The sequence below is a fragment of the Solanum verrucosum genome, unplaced genomic scaffold, assembly GCF_900185275.1.
Source record: "Solanum verrucosum unplaced genomic scaffold, falcon-dt-bn FXZP01000183.1, whole genome shotgun sequence".
Taxonomy (NCBI): Eukaryota; Viridiplantae; Streptophyta; class Magnoliopsida; order Solanales; family Solanaceae; genus Solanum; species Solanum verrucosum.
Window position 1 is genome coordinate 4,361,171 of NW_026020430.1, and position 21,223 is coordinate 4,382,393.

General features: G+C 33.5%; 3 protein-coding genes and 1 pseudogene across 3 annotated transcripts; 2 read left to right on the plus strand and 2 right to left on the minus strand.

Annotated features, from left to right (window-relative positions):
- The first annotated feature begins 1,303 nt into the window (after positions 1-1,303).
- Positions 1,304-3,356, plus strand: LOC125807782 (uncharacterized). Its single transcript, XM_049487521.1, has 3 exons — positions 1,304-2,228; positions 2,318-2,391; positions 2,505-3,356. The coding sequence occupies exons 1-3, from the start codon at positions 1,304-1,306 to the stop codon at positions 3,354-3,356; spliced, it is 1,851 nt and encodes a 616-aa protein (XP_049343478.1).
- A 1,229-nt stretch (positions 3,357-4,585) lies between these two features.
- LOC125807783 (pentatricopeptide repeat-containing protein At1g55890, mitochondrial-like) lies at positions 4,586-5,635 on the minus strand (annotated as a pseudogene).
- Positions 5,636-5,884: 249 nt separating this feature from the next.
- LOC125808056 (mitochondrial import receptor subunit TOM40-1-like) lies at positions 5,885-12,532 on the minus strand. The gene is made up of 11 exons (XM_049487837.1): positions 12,328-12,532; positions 10,804-10,885; positions 10,597-10,696; positions 10,419-10,514; positions 10,273-10,323; positions 10,037-10,102; positions 8,915-9,016; positions 7,877-7,945; positions 7,709-7,792; positions 6,404-6,499; positions 5,885-6,295 (listed from the first exon to the last, which is right to left on the minus strand). Exons 1-11 carry the CDS (start codon positions 12,461-12,463, stop codon positions 6,239-6,241), a joined length of 939 nt encoding a protein of 312 aa, XP_049343794.1. The 5' UTR covers positions 12,464-12,532; the 3' UTR covers positions 5,885-6,238.
- A 3,112-nt stretch (positions 12,533-15,644) lies between these two features.
- LOC125807528 (oligoribonuclease) lies at positions 15,645-20,236 on the plus strand. Its single transcript, XM_049487252.1, has 9 exons — positions 15,645-15,691; positions 17,355-17,485; positions 17,703-17,777; positions 18,364-18,440; positions 18,792-18,873; positions 19,002-19,057; positions 19,439-19,525; positions 19,732-19,822; positions 19,927-20,236. The coding sequence occupies exons 2-9, from the start codon at positions 17,362-17,364 to the stop codon at positions 20,046-20,048; spliced, it is 714 nt and encodes a 237-aa protein (XP_049343209.1). The 5' UTR covers positions 15,645-15,691; positions 17,355-17,361; the 3' UTR covers positions 20,049-20,236.
- The last annotated feature ends 987 nt before the right edge of the window (positions 20,237-21,223 follow it).

A 21,223-nucleotide genomic window follows, 5' to 3' on the forward strand; every position in this document is an offset into this window, starting at 1 on the left:
TAAAAAAAAATAATTAAAAAGTAATCAGGTGGTAATTACACATGTAATTACCAGAGGCGTATGCACCTGAAGGGGAGGGGGTTCACATGCACCCATCCTCCCCTTCCTAACCCCTATATAATACTACTATTTTTCTAATTATCTTTTTAAATTTGTATTGGTGAACCCAAGGTTAAAAAGAATACTCTAGTATATTGATAAGTAAGTACAAATAGGGGGTGCATAACTTATAGATTTGTGGTTCAAATTTTTCTATCCACATTAACATTTTTAATTTTTAATTTTTAATTAATATAATAAAATGTGTCACTTTTCATAGATCTTTTTAATAATTTATAAATAAAAAGAGGTTCAATTACCCATATTTTTAGGTTACATTAGCTATGTCTAGACCTTAAGCTAGAAGTGTCAATAAAGTCAAATTATATTTTTTACTTTCTTTTTCTCCTTTCCTTCTTTACTTAGACGTTTTTCTTATTTTACTTTTTCTTTTGACTTTTCAAAGCCCTAAACTAAAAGGTAAAAAGGAGTAAAGACATCATATTGTTATTCTTTTGGCTTCATTCCACATTTCCACTTTGTTGTTCATGGTGAAGTAGAAGTGAGATTTGAGAACAAGTAACAAGGTATGTTTTCTAAAAAAAAAATTATTTATTAATGTACTTCATTTGTTTTATATGTTTTTCTTGATTTATATGTGGTTCCATTATTTGATTGCTTGAATATTTAAATTTATAAGAATTTCTTGATTTCTAAATAGTTATCTATATGTTTTTCTTGATTTATGAAGTGGTTCCATTATTTGATTGCTTGAATATTTAAATTTATAAGAATTTCTTGATTTCTAAATAGTTATCTAATAATTGTGATTCTTTTATTAGTAAACTTGTTATTTGTGCTAATATTTTTTAAAAATTATTTTGTTTTAATAAGATTGAATAGAAGGGTGAATATTTAATTTTGTAGGTAAAATAATTCTTACAATCAATTCATCAAATCACAAATGGATAAGTTTCTCATCAAGTTACCAAAGCCAAAAGATGGCCAACCAAGTTCTAGCTCTAATCAACCATTTGTGAGTTCACAAGTTGCTCCGGAAGTTCAAAGACATACAAATTCTTTTCCACTTTCAAATATGGATAATATGCTTGATTTTAAATCTCTTGAAGCAGATCCCAAAGATCGAATGCCTATTTCATCTTATGGTCCTAATATTTGAGATGCGGTAAGGAGGTATTACATTCAAAAAAAGCCATGTCAGCCTGTTGATCATATCTTCCCTAAAACTAAGTTTGGAGAAAAAATGCGTCAATTTCGACCAACTTGGTTTAAGAGAAGATCTCAATGGTTGGAATATAGCATTAAAGCAGACGCGGCATTTTGTTTGTGTTGTTATTTGTTCAAGAATGAACTTGAAAGTCGTGGAAATGCCGGAGATTCATTTACAAGAGATGGTTTTAGGTGTTGGAACAAAGCTTTAGAAAGATTCAAAAAACATGTTGGTAAGGTAAATAGTATCCATCATAAATGTTTCAATAGGATGCAAGATTTGAAAAACCAACGCCAATCGATCCAATCTTCTTTTGACAAGCAAAGTGAAAAGGCAAGAAGTGATTATCGGATGCGTTTAAATGCCTCAATTGATGTAGCAAGATTTCTCTTGACATCGGGATTTCCATTAAATGGGCATGATGAAAGTGAAGGTTCCGAATATAAGGGTGCTTTTCTTGAACTTTTGAAATGGTATGGGGATAGAAGTTTTGATGTGGGAAGAGTAATATTAGGTAATGCTCCACAAAATGATATGATGATTTGTCCGACAATTCAAAAAGATATTGTGGAGGCTTGTGCTAAAGAAACAACTAAGGCTATCATTGAAGACTTGGACGGTGATTATTTTGGAATATTAGTTGATGAATCAAAGGATGTTTCTCATAAGGAGCAAATGGCTCTAATTTTGAGATATGTCAACAAAAGTGGAATGGTGATAGAGCGATTCTTGGGTATTGTCCACGTAAATGATACATCTTCTCAATCATTAAAAAAGGCAATTTATTCTTTGCTTTTGGATCACTCATTATGTACATCCAAAATACGTGATCAAGGTTATGATGGGGCTAGTAATATGCAAGGGGAAATAAATGGTCTCAAGTCTTTGATTTTACAAGATACGTCGTCTGCATATTCTATTCACTGTTTTGCTCACCAATTGCAATTGGCACTTGTAGGTCTTTCCAAAAAGAATTCGGATGTGGATAATTTTTTTTTATGTTCTCACTAATATTTTGAATACTATTGGAGCTTCATTTAAACGCAGAGATTCACTTCGACAACATCAAGAAGATAAGTTGGAAGAGTTGCTTAAATTTGGAGAAGTTCATACAGGGCAAGGTTTGAATCAAGAACGTGACCTCCAACGACCGGGTGATACTCGTTGGGGGTCTCATTTTAAAACCTTGGACAATTTCCTGATTTTTTTTTCTTCAATTGTTAATGTGCTTAAGGATATGAAACGTGATTGTCCATATCATCTTGATAGATTTGCGGCGAAAAATCTTTTGAGCAAGATTCATGAATTTGAATTTGTCTTTATGTTGCACTTGATGTTTAAGGTGTTGCTATTGACGAATGAGTTGAATAAAGTTTTACAAAAGAAAGATCAAGATATCATTAATGCTATGGGATTGCTTGACCTTTCAAAGAAACGATTGCAAATGATGAGAGAGGATGAATGGGACTCTATGATGGATGAGGTTAGCTTATTTTGTGGTAAACATGGAATTTCAATTCCCAAAATGAATGAAGACTACTCTAATGGGAAGTCGAAGCGTAAGAGGTCCAATATTTCATATTTGCATCACTTTCGTGTGGAAGTATTTTATGCCGTCATTGATTTGGCACTTCAAGAACTCAATAATCGTTTTGATGTGGTGACTAGTGACTTGCTTCTCGGTATGGCTAGTTTGAGTCCGGTTGATTCATTTGCTAATTTTCACAAGGATAGGATAATAAAACTAGCCGAGTACTACCCAAGTGAGTTTGGTGATAAAGAGCTTCGGGAACTCAATTTTCAACTTGATGATTTTATTGTCTATGCTCAAAAGTGTGATAGAAAGTTTCTCAACTTGAAGGGAATCAAGGATCTTGCAAAAGTGATGATAGAGACAAAACTAGATCAAACTTGGTCACTTGTGTATCTACTTGTGAAGTTAACTTTGATTATTCCTGTTGCTACCGCAAGCGTGGAAAGAACATTCTCATCAATGAAGTACATAAAGAATGATTTGCGTAATAGGATGGATGAAGATCTTTTGAATGGTTGTTTAGTTTGCTATATAGAGCGTAGTATATTTTAAAATGTAAGTAATGATGCCATTATTGACCGTTTTCAAAATATGAAAACTCGTCGAGGACAATTGTAAGTGAATGATGTTTTTTGCTAATAGATTACTATATAAAGATTGCTACTACCTATTTGCTCGTCAACTTGTTCTCACCGTAAAATTTATATAATTGAATTAATTGTCTATTTTGAAGATAATGGTGCCCCCATGTTCTTGAGATCCTGGATACGCCTCTGGTAATTACCAGCAATTCACAGCATCTGCCTGTGAATTGTAGAGTGTAATTACCCCCTGCCAATTACACCAATTAACTGCTGACCAAGTAATTACATGTCCTTCCAAACATGACAAGACAGTGCAATTACACCAATTACACCAAATCCAATTGTCAGGGTGTCCTTCCAAACAAACCCTTAGTTTTCACTTCCACTTAAAATTCTTAATTGTGCTAAAAAATAAAAAAATTAATATTGATTTTTAAAAATTCAATTAATTTTCAAACTGAATTGAAAAAACAAATTTCTTTTTTTTGTTTTTGACAAACAAAAAAAAATTAGGAGTGGGTTGGTGGAAGGGGGGCTCCCTGGAGGGTGGGGGGTGCCCGGAGGAGGGAGTAATTTTTTTTTGTTTGTGAAAAAACAGAATTTTTTGTTTTTGGAAAATAAAAAAAAGTAGGGGTCGGTTGGTGGGGGGTGGGGGGGGATGGGGTAAAATTTTTTTCTTTTTTTGAAAAAACAGATTTTTTTTGTTTTGTTTTTGGAAAACAAAAAAAATTAGGGGTAGGTTGGTGGAAGGTGTGTGGGGGGGTGCCCGGGGGAGGGGTAAATTTTTTTTGTTTTTGGAAAATAGAAAAATTTAGGGGTCGGTTGGTGGAAGGTGGGGGGTGCCCGGGGGAGGGGGTAATTTTTTTTTTTGTTTTGTTTTTGGAAAATAAAAAAAGTTTAGGGGTAGGTTGGTGGAAGGTGGGGGGATAAAAAAAAAAATTGAAAAACATATTTTTTTAAAATGGGTTAGAACCATTTTACCGAAATCATATTTGACCAAATTAATATTTACCCATTTTCTATTTGTGTGAATTGTAATCCAAATCATTTTTGCTTAATCCATATTCAATCCATCCAAATCTGATCCAATCCAACCATTTGTCACCCCTAGTTGCACGGCTGCCTTTGATCTCTTCATTATCCACTAATGTATAACACGTCCTTTGTGATGTTATTTTCATTTATTTTGTATCTTCGTCAAATCAAATTGTCGGCCGTGTGGACTTGAGAATCGATAGATTTCGTACACAATTGCAGCGCAAAATCAAGTTTTTTCATGTCACAAGCCAAAGGAATAAGCATGTGAAATGTTGCAGAATCCGGTAGGGAATCATTTAGCACCATCTTCTGATACCACATGTTTGCCTGCTCCAAATTCCCTTCATCAACATACACTTTAATCATATTATCGTAGCTGAATTTATCCGGTTTGAAACCCTTCTTAACGATTTCCTCAAACAACTGAATCGCCTTTGAAACCTCAGCAACTTTAAGTAAACCTCGTAATCTAATATCATAACTGCAAATATCAGGAAGAATATTTCTCTTTTCCATCATAACCCACAAGTTTTCAGCCTCAGAAAACCTTTTACTATCACAAAGTGCTTTTAACAATGTATTACAAGTCACAATATCCGGCTTAATCCCATGCTTTTCAATCTCATCCATCAAAAGCACAGCAGAATACACAGAACCAGCCTTGCACAACGCCTTCATCGCGACGTTATAGGATATTAAATTAGGCACAATTGGCAATTTCTAGGGTAATTCACGAAACAGCAAGCCAATTTCATCATATCTCTCTGATCTGATGCATGATTCCAAAAGGACGTTGAAGGAATAGACAGTCCGCTGACAATCTAGTTGAGGCATTTCGTCGAACAATTTACGTGCATGATCATACATCTTAGCATTCCCGTACAGAAGGATAAAGCAGCCTACAAAGGATTCGTCTCGAATATCTGGGTACTGTTTTTGATGTTCGATAACTTCTTCAATACCGGAGAAGTATTTGGCTTTGGCAAGGCGGTGAACGGCGATATCATAATTGAAACGGCGGCGTCGGAAATCATGGCATATTGATGAACTTTTCATGAAATCTACAATTCCTTGGGGTGTGTGATTGGTGGGGTTTAAAGAGCTAATGGTGGGTTCGGTGGTTTTGACATCTATGATTTTTCTGGCTGATTTGCGGTTGTTTTCCGAGAAGATGCGTCGCAGACGGTGGACAGTTAAAAAAGTGGACATTTTTGATTGCTTAATTTGGCACGGAGTTGCAATTTGCCAGATGAGCTTCAAAATATTGAGTTATTACATGAACTTTAAAATTATCCATCCGTCCATTTTTACTAATCCACAATTTCGATATAATTTTGAAAATCAAAAGATAATTTATGTGCTAAGTATTTATGGTGAACCTTATCCTTATGGTGCACCTTTAACGCCTCTTTATTTCGCAAATAACATGAAATGAATGCAAGAGAATTACATCAACAATTTTCAAGTAGGGATAAGCCTCTGGGCAAATGCCACTATCCATAAACACTAAATCAGAATTTATATTTCTCTCTATCAGGAAAAAGCGCTAAAATGCCTTTTGACTGTAGGAAATAAAACAATAAAACGATTTTGCCCTCCGTTTAAATTTGGCCATGAATGTTCCCTTACCACACTGCAAAATGAACTACTGATGGCTAGTTGCAGCACCTGATGTACCATAGCAGTTTTCTCAATAAAAAATACAAAACTGATGTGTTGATTCTTATTGAGGTAAAGAATCACCTAAGATGCTTTTAGTTCCACGGATATGGTCGATTAAAAGTTTATCCTTGTTTAAACTGACTGCCTCCTCTATTCTCCCACTGTCAGCCCAAATCCGAACTTGTAATCTTTCTTTTTATGATCAATCTGCAGGCACCATCAGGAGCAGATTTTATAACAGTTGAGTAGCCAAAGTGCATGAGATAGAGACTTGTAAAAGCACGAAAGTTGTTTTGAAAGTAAATGCTCAATTACCTCGGCAGAAAGAATGAAATTAAGACCCATGTTCAGGCGTTCTTCCAGGAAAGCAGCAGCACAGCCGTTGGAATCAATCTTTCCTCTAAGACGACACTGCAATGCACACAATATTACTGATTTTGACCACCTTTAATATAAATGAGCCAACTATAGCTATGCACCCAAAACAACATGAGAAGTCCAAACATAGACTTATAGTATTAACTATCTTGTGATCATCCAATTGGAAATACAACAACTGAAATTCAGGAAACTTGTATTCCTTTGTAGTTTGCAGCAGCCTCTAATTGTGCTGTAGTGACAAAAGACAAATTGAAATGTATATAGCAGTTAACACTTGCTGAAAGTATTTCTATACCTAATCTTGCATGAAATGTCAATAAGAAAGTGCTTAATAGCATATGTTACATTTTATAAAAGGGATAATTTCAGGTTATTTGCGGGAATGAGGCAATAGAACCCTCCCCACTCAGTTTCTTCTTCCACCAGAAAAAGAAGAAGCCACCTTACACATTTCAACTGATGAAGGCACCCCAATAACCAAAGAAGTAGTTCAATCGCAAAAACCCCAAAAGATGTGGGTCCAAGTCAATTGGAAATACAACAACTGAAATTCAGGAAACTTGCCTTTGTAGTTTGCAGCAACCTCTAATTGTGCTATAGTGACAAAAGACAAATTGAAATGTATATAGCAGTTAACACTTGCTGAAAGTATTTCTTTACCTAATCTTGCATGAAATGTCAATAAGGAAGTGCTTAATAGCATATGTTACATCTTATAAAAGGGATGATTTCAGGTTATGTGCGGGAATGAGGCAATAGAACCCTCTCCACTCAGTTTCTTCTTCTGCCAAAAGAAGAAGAAGCCACCTTACACATATTTCAACTGATGAATGAGAGGAGATGCAAATGAGAAAGCAAGCATGAAAGCATGCTGCATACACAATATGCACATGGATCATCTTTGCATAACATGGACACGGAAGAGGTGGTAGTCAAAGAGTCTTTACAGAAGGGAATGAGAATATTGACGTTGTCCTGGTATCAAGGCATCAAAAAATCAGCAAAAATGATCTCCTTGGCATCAAGGTGTCAAAAAATCAGCAAAAATTAAATTTAAAAAGATAATTTTGCCAGAATTAAACATGCACACCATTTGAACTAGCGCACATGATTGCAGCAGACCAGCAGTGCAACACACTCATCAAAACCAGATGACAGATAGATACTGAGTAAACTACAACTTGCAAGTGCAAAGCTTTCCAGTAAACATTTTTAATAGTTTGTTTACCACAGAATTACCTGCCGAAGGATGTAATCATAACCAACGCTTGCTGTTACATCCCTAGACATATAGTTGTACATAAAGTCTGATGCTAGAGACACCTGCATGGAAGAAAGTCTTTAAGCAATTACCAAACCCACTCATCATTAACTCTATCTCTAGAAAAGGAAATGCCTTTGTAAGACCTTGTCAGAAACTTTCTGAACATAGCCCAGTGCAACCATTCCAGTGCTAGCAACTTGCCCTGTAGCAACCTGCAGGCAGAATGAAACATGCACTACTTAACAGAAAATTTGAATCAACTAAGCAAGTTGTAACACACTCATTAAGCAAAAACCATAAATATTAAATTCTGGCGAAATCAGCAAATAACAACACAATGACTAAAGGTGCTACTGTAAACTGATTAAATATGTTTTATAAGGAAGAGAAGAAACAGCGTCGATTCCATGAAATTCTGTATCACGAAAATACTAAGACAAGCTACAATATAAAGCAATTTGCTTTCCAGAAAACCTTTCAAATTTAATCTAAAGGAGTTTATAATACAGAGAACAGGGAGATCCCAACAATGGCCTCAACTCTTCCAGAGATTTCTTTTGAAGGAACTTACTAGTCAAACCCTTTAAAAAGAGAACAAAATACCTAATGGTAAAAATTGAAATCCATCAACTTTTAAGCATGATGACTATGTAAACAAACACAGGAAATCAACTAATAGGAGTAAAAGGGACAGCAGGGTTAGAAAAGGAAATACAACAAGTAGTTTCCTTTTTAAAAGAATAGATCAAATATTTTCCTAACAAGCATGTGTCAATCATTAGACCATGATTATAATCCAGAACACCTGATTGGCACAATAAAAACACAATTATTTACGGGAACATATCACGAGGAAATAAAATAGGCCAGGTCGATTTAAGTTGCTGGCAAATGCCTCTAAAAGAGAAGAAAAAGCTACTATAATATCCCCAAATATCTGTCTAATACTAATAAAAATTGAACTACAGATATATTGAGGCAGACCCAGGATCTGACGGCCGCGGGTGCACTATTACATCAAATGAAAATCTATCACCAGACATAAAGACCGATAATAGCGAGCATATTCAGTTCGTGGTTAATTTCAATTCAATTTAATAGATCTTTTATTTATAAGCAAATTATTATGTTTTTAAAGAGCATGCTACTCTAATAGGAGTATCTAATAATAAGCACTTTACCATCTTATCTGTGTTGTAACGAGCAGCATAGCCAATGCCAGACTTCCGATGCTGACCAGCCCAGAATACTTCACCACCTAGAGACAAATGTGGAGTGACACTCTGCAAAAGATATAAAGGTATACATTGATTGATCAAGAGGTTGAAATAAATATAATGTATGTGACATACACCCAAAAAGTAAGTAAAATGAACTCCAACCACAATCGAAGGAAGCACAAGATAAAAATCATCCTGCTTATTTATTAGTGATGAAAACTGCAATATCAAATTGCTTTCAGCTGTTGGTGTGTAACAAGTCCCATGAAAGTTATCAAAATTATCGTTATTTTGTGTTTGATTCAAGAGCTCCAGGCCATTGAGTGGATACGCCTTTTTAATTCAATGTAAAATTATCAAAATTATGCAGTACTATTCACATGTGATGAACATCACTCAATAAAGAAACTGTCTTTACAAAAAATCTAAGATTTATGCATAAGTGGTGCAACATATGGAGTAAAGAGCGGCACGATCTGTTTGATATTTTTCTTACCACTTTAGTTTTTAGGACATGAGGATGGTGAGGAACATCTTTAAATTCCAAATCTAAACTAAGATATCTAGGTTATTTTCAAGTTGGGCATCGAAGGTAGTGTTTGAACTGGCATTAGTCACTAGTTTTTTCTCTTCTTTGCTTTTTCCCAGATGATCTATTTTTTGACACACAACCTGATATTATTTTTATCAAATAAAGACACTACAGGATATTTATCTCTCACTGACACTAGACGAAACTTCCCTGCTGTTTACTCTTTCTCTATCTCCCAATCTTGCTAAGTCTCACACCCATTTGCCATCGTAATATTTATTCATACCGTTACTCTATCCCTGATACACAAACCCTCTAACGCTGTATTCCAATTTTGTGATATTGTGGTGTTCCCTGCTTGAATCAAAATTGACTCTGTTTGAAACTTCAAGATATTTCATGTAACTTGTGGAAATAAATGTGTGAAACCTTTAAATTGGTTTTTCCTGCAAATGACCAGAGACAAGGCCATTTACTTTTGAAAAATATTAGTGCTTTTAATGAAGTCTTTTATTGGCTAATTTGCAGAGTTGCAAGTCTTGATTGTTTACCTGGATGTAGCTGGCTCCAAACAATGCACCATTCCCCAATTGAAACTGTGTTCTGTAGTCTTTACCCTTAACAAACAATAAAAGACAAGAATACACAATGTTAGTCTTCCTAAGTCATCCAGGCTATACCGTAGTTTGTGCATAGTATGGGTTGACTGAATCAGAAATAGAATGCCATATGACATTCCAACCGAAAGCATGAATTAAATCCAATGACTAAGAGTAAAGAAAGGTACCTTGTAATCAAAATTAACCATGCCATGCGACATGTGCGGTTCACCCGTTAGCTGATAAGTAGAAAAATATGAGTTATATGGCTTATTCTTGATATATATTAATTGCTTACTGACACTATCAAAGGTAAGCAATCAAATACACACACCTGGCCATTAGCCTTCATAGCAAGATTCTCAGACAACTCACATCTCAGTCTTGCATTCACCCTACCGTCTGTCATTACTCTCCCAAAAAGCATCATCTGCGGGCAACAGTCATTGCTCCAACACTTAGATAATCATGTGGGTTTCAGACTCTAGATAGGGATAGTATCGACTACACACCTTTGGATCCATAAAGTTGGCACCAAACTCATAGTGAGCAGTTGGAATTTTGACTACATCTGTAGACTGAGTAGGAAGTTCCGTGGGCCCCATGAAAACACTAACAGAAGTAGAAGCAGATTTCTTTCATAATTGAGAAAATATCCCTCTCCCTCCAAGAATGGGGAAAGCATAGTAATAAATCTGATATGTGTCTTTAGAATCTACCTGTGACTCAGTGAAAATCTCTGATTAAGTCCTCTGGTAAAGTCAAAGCGCATCCCTTCAAAAAGCTCAGGCTTTAAAGACACTGCCAAGATAAGACATGCATTAATTGATACATCCAAGAGGGAGTTGCTCAGATGGTAAGCAGCCCTCACTTCCAACCTGAAGGTTATGAATTTGAGTCACTAAGGGAGCAAAAAGGGTGGGAGCTCCAAGGCAGGCGAGACACTGGATAACTAGATCTTGACTTAAGAGACATAATATTGATGACAGCAACAACACTAACATGTACAAAAATAATAACCAACCATTAACAGTGTTTACATGCACTAAAACTTCTGCTAACAGTTCAATACTAATCTAGCTTGCAGTGGATTATGAATCCGACAAGTTTGATCCCACTTCTGTTTTATCCAAACGTTAGCTGATACAAAATCTAGACACTTTAAAATAATAGAAGCTACAAATTTTGCATCAAATCCTATACTGGTCTGCACACTCATTTAACCCTTCTTTATGTTAGCAATTTAGCACCCCTGCACGAGTATTGTGAAAGGTGAGGCGACCCTTCATCGCCTATTAGCTTTGTGGCAAGGCGATCTTCAAAAGGAGACGCCATGGCAACAATGGCGAGAAAGGTGTTGCTTTCATATAATCTTTATAAAAGGCAACTAATTTAGGGTTTTAAAAGTTAAAAGGTAATTTTAGGGTTTTTTTCCAAAGTTGTATAGTTGCACTCTTAGACTGCGACTGCGATTCCAACCAATCGACTCAACTAGACTTCACCGGCGACCAGCCAGATTTTTCCGGCGACTCCAAAGTCCAATCAACACGTATTTCTTCTTCTAATTTCTTCTTCCTCTATTCTTTTAGCTTCTTCTTCTTCCGACTTCAGAGTTACTTCTACCTCTACTTTTTTCTTATTGTTTTGACTTTTGTTCTATATTATTCTCATTCAAGTTCTAGACTTTTAGTATCTACTATCTATTCTCATTTTTTTAATTGAAATATTTGCTAATATGTTATTGCAATTGATTGAGATTTTGATTATTTATATATGGAATTAATTATTTTAATTTTTTTATATTAATTGGCACTGCACTTCAAAGAGGCGAGCGCCTAGCCGCGCACCTCACCTTCTGACAAGGCAGACCATTTGTCGCCTTTCGCCATCCAAAACCCCTGCACCCGAACTTCAAATCAAGAGAGTATACATCTTCTGGAGTTGACACTGCCTATCTGATATTATCAATTGGATTAACAAAATAATGTAGCTAAAACTAAAAGCTTCAATTGCATTTCAGCCTAACTAATAACTATACAGTAAACAGTCTGCAGCAAGTTGGAACAAAAGATTACAACTACTTCGTCTCAACCCAAAACTAGTAAGGGTCCCTAAAATTAATCCTTTAAATCCATTTCACTCTATTCACCTCAATTTAGTTCCAATACAAATCAAGTCAGATAAAAATAATGGAATGAAAATTAAACACAACGATCAAACAAGAGATGAAGTACAATACTAACTTAAAGCTTCACGGTGGATTTCTTCATAAGGAATAGGACAAGGCAAGTTGAAGTAATCGACTTTCTCCGGTTCGGTCACCGTCGGCTTTGAGCCTGCCGGAGAATCTGTAGCTGACGGAGGGATGAGAGTGGCCATTGTGAAAATAAAGGAAAATGTGAAATGTCCTCCTCTTTCGCCTGAGAGATTTTAGTGACAGCGAGGAGTAAAATAAAACCCTCACAAAACCCCTAAAATCAGTTCGGCAAAACCCGACCCGTTTTTACTCGGTGGAGTCCGAAGAATGTGATGGGTATATAATATTGTTTTTTATCTTTATTTTTCTTTTACGAGAATAAAGAGGTTTTTTTAAAAATATAACTTTATTAATTTAAATAAAGCATAACAATAATAAGAAGATCAAAAAAGGCTTAGAAAATGTTGATGTACATGAGAAGATTGATTCGTAGAAAAATGAAAGTGGGTTCGCAAAAAAACATTGAAAACTATAATTAGTATTATAATAATATATGAAATATTTTAATAAATTATCATGAAACTATGTAACTAATATTTTGTATGCACATATGGTAAACTTTAAAAAATATTGAAAGATAAAATTAGAAAGTTATTTATTTGTATGCATTTTCATTTAAACATTAGTGATATATATAGTGTATGAAATTATTTCGAAATGAATTAATGTGTAAGGATTTAATTTTGAGATCATCATAAAATAATTTTAATTATATAAAAGGTTTTGAAGTTACATATGATTGGTGTTTTATGTATATATGTCGTAGGAATTTTAAATACATAAATTGAAATTTAATTATTTTTACTTGAACTTTAGATACGTGTCTATATTCAGTCATTTTTTGTCCTTATCAAGCTATCTTTAAATATTTTGTGTTTGAAGTTGTTTTGATGTAAATAAACGTGAAAAAAATATAAATTAAATGGCAATGTCTAAATATATACCACGTGCAAAAGTTTACTCAAATACCAACAAATTTAAAAGTTCAGAATAGAAAAAGACTCAAGTTTTAATTTTCCTGTTAATGCTTATTTATACTTTTTTGTGAACCAAAGTACTATCATTTATCTATATGTAATTTTTTATCTTTTGAGATTATATTTTTTTTGGTTCAACATAAATTTCATAAAAGAATGAAACCAAATTTACATATTATCTTCCAAAATTTGTTATAGTATTCAAAAATTGAAGTTATGTATTTTAGTATATATATTCTTTATCCTTTTTAGAGAAAAGATATTGATAACTAACATAGAAAAATAGAATATAATATCATATGTCATATGTTTCTATAAATGAAAATCCTATGTCCGCCTATGTGGCGCCACCATAAATCAGAATTTCCTTTTAATTTATTTTATTTCCAAAACTAGTCTTTCCTTTTCACGATAAGTTGTGACTTTTATTAAAAGTTGTGACTTTTTATGAAGAGTTGCGACTTTTATGAAAGGTTGTAACATTTATGAAAGGTTGTGACTTTTCCAAAGAGTTGTGATCTTTCTGATAAGTCACAATAAATATTTGTTCACACTACCCTTTGTTGTCTATAAATAGAGGGGTTTCCTGTTATTTTAAAACAACGAAAATTCTAAACCTCTTATTCTTCTTTCGCACAATTAAATATTTGATTCTGAACTTCTTCTGCACAATTAAATACTTGTGTACTTTGCTCATGTTGAGTGAATCACGGGCACTATTGTTTTTGTATCATTACACTGGTGAATAAACTTGTTTCATCCTGAGAGGATCTATTTATTTAAACCTCAGGTACTAGAGGGGAATGATTTCCTTAAGGAGACAATGTGCATTCAGTGGGCTCAATTTTTCCTTTCTGTTTCATTCTATTATTACATATTCTGGTATGTTTTTTTACAATCATTAATTTATGCTTATGATACTAATTATTGTTTTTGAGTACACATTTTGAACTTTGTTGTTTATGTTTTTGTAAAGTTATTGTTATAAGTATTTGTTAGTACAGACTCTATTAAATCCAACTATTGCAGATTCACAAATAACTTTTTACATAATACATTTATGTACAACATTCTCCAAATAAAACTTTTCTTCTCCAAGAGATCAAGCCTAAAAATTTATATGATTTTTTGTTGTTGTCATAATAATGTTAATATTAATAGGAGTAAAAAAAAAGTCAAATGATAGAATTAAAAATAGCAATTAATTACAATTGTATGATCCACAATGATGACTATACCCTCTCACCAAAGTACTTTTTTTGAACTTTTTTCCCATTATCCCTTACTTCCCTTTCACTCCTTTTCAAGGATCCTTTAATGTTTTGTTTGTGCACAACTTCAATTCCAAAACACTATCATAACTGTATTACATATGGAATTTGAATTTTGGAAGATTGCATTTTAATTTTAAACACTACATATTACTTATTGGTATATCATATGATTATGGAACAATTATTTTCAAAATATTAAATATCTTTTATATATATATATATATATATAAAAGATATTTAATATTTTGAAAATAATTGATAGTGTTATACTAATGAAATTTGCAAAGAAGAAAATTGAGAAAAATATTTATTTGACTCTCTAATTAAAGACACTATGTAACCATACATATAGATAATAAAAATAAACTAACCATTGTAAAATTTCAAAAACAAATTAATGAATCTGTAAAATGAAGTTATGTAAACTAGGAGAAAATAGTGTTATGATTTGTAATTTTGCCTTTTCTTTTAATAATAAAACAAATGGTAAACTACAATTGAACAAGCTTTATACACTTAAAAATAGATTTATATAAAAATATTATAACATCAAAATACAAGAAAAAATTTATTCTAATAAATTTTAAAGAAGAATGTTCTAACCGCGCGAAGCACGGGCCCATTTACTAGTATATATATGTGTGTGTGAGAGAGGATTTGTGTATTGTATTTTTTTTTTTTGGAAATATATATCTTCTCGACATATAAGACAACTCACAGGATATTATAATATGAATATAAAATTTATGCCGTAAAAAAATATTTGTTATTTCAATATCATAATATATTTATTATGATATAAAAATGTAAATTTATAGTTTATGAAAAGTTATTTGTTATTTTGATATCAAAAGTATTTTAATTATTTATTTATTAACTAAATCGAATAGTAAAAAATAAAAATTCTCAAATTTGAGGACAAAAATTAAAAACCAGATATTTGGGGGGAATGACCCGAAAAAGACATACGGCCCACTTTACCCCCACAGTTCAAACAAAGGAGAAATAAATACAATTGTACTGTCTCTACGTTTTAGTCTTTTTCTGACCAGTCAACAGTGTTCGAGCACTGAAGCCACCTCCGACGACCCTGTTGCCGGTAAACTCCCCTTCCTCCGCCTCCTCACGGCCTTATTCTTTCTCACAGCTATATGTATAGATACATAAATACAACTATTTTTATCTATGTCAGAATGATTATTATGTGTTTGACAAAATGACATACTACCATTTTGAATCAAAAACTGTTTTTTTTAGTTCTTGTTTTATTTCATTTTTTTCACGTTTCAATATTTTGGGGCTTCAGCACCATAAGGAATTTCAGTTTTTTAAGTTCGTAGTTGTAGATAGGAGATCAGAGTACTGTTAATAGAAATAAGAAAAAGAGTACCACTGCACCTAGAGATGGAACTAGAAGTTTGAGTTTATGGGTTTTGGATTCTAGAAAATGTAGTTTACTTGAATCTTGATAAGTTATTTATGTATATTGAGTGGATTTTTAAATACAAATATAGGGTTTGAGCTGTAGCTGCTTCACACCTATGATTACTTTGTGTTTTTTTGTGTGTGTATAGCCAATAGCTGATGTAACTAAGCTTCAACTTCTTTACCTACTCGAAAGCTGATGGGAATACGGGTTTTGAGGAAGTGTCATATATGATATGATATGATTTTAGTAAAGAAACGTTGATGAATAAGTAGATGTGCATACGAGTAGAAGATAGAGAGCATTGTTCTCTACTTAGTCTCTTATAGGACAACTTTTTGTAACCCTTCAAAATAGGTTTTGTCATACCGTATCTAACCCTCTGCGCTTGTGCTGAGGGGGCTTTGCTATAGTACCCTTGTCCATCTGGTAATGCTAGATCTTCATTTGTGGTGATACATTTGCTGAATGACAATTGATCAAGGGCTCTTCCTGACAGCAGAGCGAGCTCCTTTTATTCATTTGGGATTTTGTGTGCTCTTTGGATTTTGGTTGTTGGACGTTAATGCTTAGTTTCTATCAATTCAAATAGATTGTCGAAGGAAACAACAAGTGTAAGGTAAAATAGTGTGACTACGAGGGAGCATAATCATGTTCTAGCAGTAACATGTAGCTGCTCTACGAGGCAGAGAAAAATCTTAAAAGCAACAAAATATGCTAAGTTCTCAGGTCCAAATCCCAAGAGAGACAAAAGCACTAGCTGATTTCATTCCATTTGTCCTAATCTCGGTGGACAAAGTTACTTGGCACTTATTGATGGTGGGAGCCTTGGGAGGTATTCTGTGGAATTAGTCAAGGTGTGTGCAAGCTGACCCGGACACCATGGTTATCGAAACAATATATGCATAATTCTACATAGAAAGGTGATATAAGCCAAGGGTTTGCTGCTGTTCGTACTCCCTTCTTTCGTGTTTTATTTGTCAACTCATTCTCTTAGCATGCCAGTGAATATTCTTCTCCCATCTGTCTGGATATTCTTGTGCAATCGAGAAGAAGCATTGAGTATTCCAGAGACCTATTCATGATTAACAGGATGGTGATGGGAGGAGTTGTGTTATATTTTATGCTTTATAGTAAACTTGGGTTCTCTATGCTGGAACTTGACATGATGAGTGCAACTAAGCATGATTTTTTCAGTGATTCTTAAAAAGTTGATCTGTCTCAGAAGTTAGAGTACTCACCTTCTCAGAAACAAGTGTTTTCTTTGATTTATTTATTTTAGTTCCTAAGGTAAAAAACATCATCGTTCAACATTAACCTATTTTTCATTCCTTAGGAGCTTAATGATCAAAGGCTTTCACAAAATGAATCAACTCTCTAATGGCTTCTCATGTCTGAATTTGGATGTCGCCGATAGCCAGGATGACACAGAAACTCTTGGGGAAACTGAGACAGTAAATGGAAGAGGTAACGGCTAGGTAGCAGAATTTGTAAATATGTGTCTGCATCATACTAAGATTTGTAGATCAATAGGTGTGTTGAAAAAGAATAGTTCAATAATTGAATGGTCAATAGGAAAAGGAGGGAATAATAGTTAATCCCCGGTCCTCAGTATTCATTTAGTACCAGAAACTCAAACATTTAACTATCCCTGTGAGAATATGACAATTGGTGAACTCTGCAGGTAAAGCCAAGGAAAAAGATGACAACTCAGGAGAGTACGAATTGCCACTTGTATGGATTGACCTTGAGATGACTGGTAATTATTAGTTCACGACTCGTGAAATTGGTTTGGTTCTTAAAGACACATACTGAAGCACATCAATTAACATATTTTGGACATCCTTAATTACTATTTGCATAAAATATAGATATTGCTATTGGTTATCCTGAAAGATAATAATTCCGTTGTCCTAATATATATGGGTTCTGCCAAATTTCATTCAATAATTGTACCAGATTCACCTCTCTTTAGATTTTCTTTTTGGATACCAAGGAATCCTCAGGTCCTTAATCTCTAAACTATCTTGTGTCACTAACAATGGATCATGGATTATGTTAGGTGGCACATAATACTTGCTTAGTAGATAGACTTGGAGGATGAGATTCCCTTGAGTATAGAGTTGCCAATACAATTAAATTGAAAATATGGCCACATCTCAAACGTAAGCTGGAGAATTGTAGGGTCAATCAACTTGATCCAAACATAAGCTGGACACATACATTGTGTTGCTCATCTTACATCCTGATGCACCAAACAATAGCAGCATTATACATCTCCAAAAATACTCTGAAGATGAAAATTTGGTAGTATAATTTTCTTTTGACATTTCCTTCCTGTGTAGGTTTGGATATTGAAGTTGAAAGGATATTGGAGATTGCTTGTATAATTACTGATGGAAACTTGACCAAATCAATTGAGGTAAAATTGTCTCACCTTTCTAACTTATCCCATATTTCTATTCTAGTTTTGCACTCTGTTAACATCATAATGATTGAATATTACAGTATAGTTCGAAGTTAGGAGGAGAGATCTAAAGTAATGTATATGGTACTTATCACCATAATGCCAATTGGCTGATAAAAATTCCTTCTCCACTTTACTGAGTTTGCTCTAGGGTGGTATTATCCTTCTCTGTAATTTACAGAATTTTGTCTACCTTCTCTATCATTAGAATTTTGCCGTGCATGATCACTTGTGCGTCCTATATATCTCTTCAATATTTTCTCATCCTTCTACCAACAGAAATTCATTTTGTGCTTTCAAAAATAGGGTCCTGATTTAGTTATACACCAAACCAAGGAGTGTCTGGACAATATGGGAGAATGGTGTCAGAGCCATCATGCAGCAAGTGGTAAGTGGCTTAATGTGTATGCATGAGGGTATAGGATTGCCTCATGAGAAATACGACTAGCATTTCACTATAGAGTACATTTTGTTGATTCTAATGTTGGTTCAAAGATGAAACTTAATGTGATTTAGGTTTGACTCAGAAGGTGCTCGAGAGTACCATCACTGAAGAAGAAGCCGAGAAGCAGGTATCATATTCCCTTTAGTAAACCCAAAAAATGTTTTTAAGCTTGTTTGACAAGCTTTAAGGCAGTCCTCGAAGAGTTTCTAATATGCTTCTGTCGTGGACAGTTTCCTTTGCTTTCAGACTAAGAGGATCACATGATTTATTCAAATGAATTTAGATTTAGAATGTTATCACGTACCAAGTTTTTAGCTATATGTTTGATATTGTTGCCATGATTGAGCTGCATGACAATTCTGGATTTAAAAGAACCCACAGACATCCACACCTTTCTCGCCCTGTTGCCTAATAAGATGGCATGTTATTCACATACATCCCTCATGTGCCCTGGGTTCTACAAGTTGGCTTCTTGGATTAATATTCCTTTTTCCCTCACATCGTGCAGGTTGTTGAATTTGTCAAGAGAAATATAAGGACGTATACACCACTGCTCGCAGGCAATTCAATCTATACGGATCTTCTTTTTCTGAAGGTATGGTGTGTGTTTGTCTGAATCTATAGATACCATTTTGAGGAACTATTCTACAAATAGATGCATGTGGTTACTATATCTTTTAGGTGGTCGCTCCACTGAACTTCAGGATTATTCTATATTTCTTACTATAGTCAGCCTTTCAACGTTGAGGCATATAACATCACCAATTATTCACTCTTCTCTTTCTAATTTATTTGTTACAGAAGTTTATGCCAAATTTGGCAAGTTTGTTTTCGCATGTACTTGTTGATGTCAGCAGCGTAAAGGCACTGTGTTTTCGTTGGTATCCAAGAGGTAAAACTACACTGCATTTTTTAGGTTTATCTGATCTATCCAATGTATACATCAGTTAGGTTGGGGAGTTTTACATGTTGTGTTTTGCTGGTATTTTGAATTAGACAACAGGAAGGCTCCTAAAAAGCAAAACAAGCACAGAGCTATGGATGACATTAAGGAGAGCATAGCTGAACTCAAATACTTCAAGGAGCACATATTCAAAGCCTCCAAGTCTAAAAAGTGACAGTGAATGAAACTCTGATCTCATAATTATGATTCCTAAGATGTGGTGTTACCTGCCAGTGGAAAGTGATTCTTGGATTTTAGATGTAAAAAGGTCTTTGGTCTAAATTATGAACTCAGCCATGTTTGACAAACTGATTTTATACTATCACATTATTGGCTATCATATTGAGTTCCAACTTAGAGCTCCACGATTGTGTCCCTATTTGGCATTGTTGTTAACTTTAAGCGCACTTGACCTACTATAATGTTTATTGATTGTTTGTGTTTTCCTGCTTTGACTCGTATATTATAAAATTGAAGGAATATAATATTTTGAAAACCAATTCAATTACTCCTTATATTTTTATAATATAAATAAAAATATTTATTTATGGTTAAATAATTACCTAAGATATTAATAGTCAAATTTAAATACGAATATAATTCGTATTCGTATCATAGGATTAAACCATTTTTCATTTATCGTATTTTAAAATTTTCATCTTGCTAATTTATTTGTTTTTAACTTCCTACTTTTATTATCCATTTAAACATAAAAATTATTTACTTTTTTAAAATAATCTATTTTTAACTCAATTTTCACTTTTGAAATTGTATTAAAGTACATTCAAACATGAACATTATTTCGAATATTTTTTACAAAAATCATTTTGAATATATATAAATTTAATTATATTTGTACTTAGCGATTCAAATTTTCTGACAAAAATATTTTAGCAAATTTTCTTTTTGCCAATTCCTAATATTGAGAGGTATAATTTTGATAAAATTTTCAATTTAGAAGAAAAAAAGAAGAAAAATGTTCGAAGTTGAAGAAGAATGATGTTCGGATTTTTATTTTTATTTTTGGATATGATGAGCTTAAAGAATAGTGGACCCCATAATTCACTTTATTTATATTATTTAGTATAATTTTATGGGGAAATTTTCAAAATGTCAATATTTTAGTATTTAATAGGACCTTAGCCACACTTTCAATATTTATTAAAAATGTCAATATTTTAGTTTGTTATGTGTCTGATTTATGTTTTTATTATTTGTTTTAATTGAAAGAATACAAATATTTATTAATAGAAAGGAGAAATTTAGGGGAGAGAATATTTTTAAAAAGGAACATATCACTTGGAATTCTCATCAGTTACAAATTCAAAAATACACACAAAGCAGCGTCCC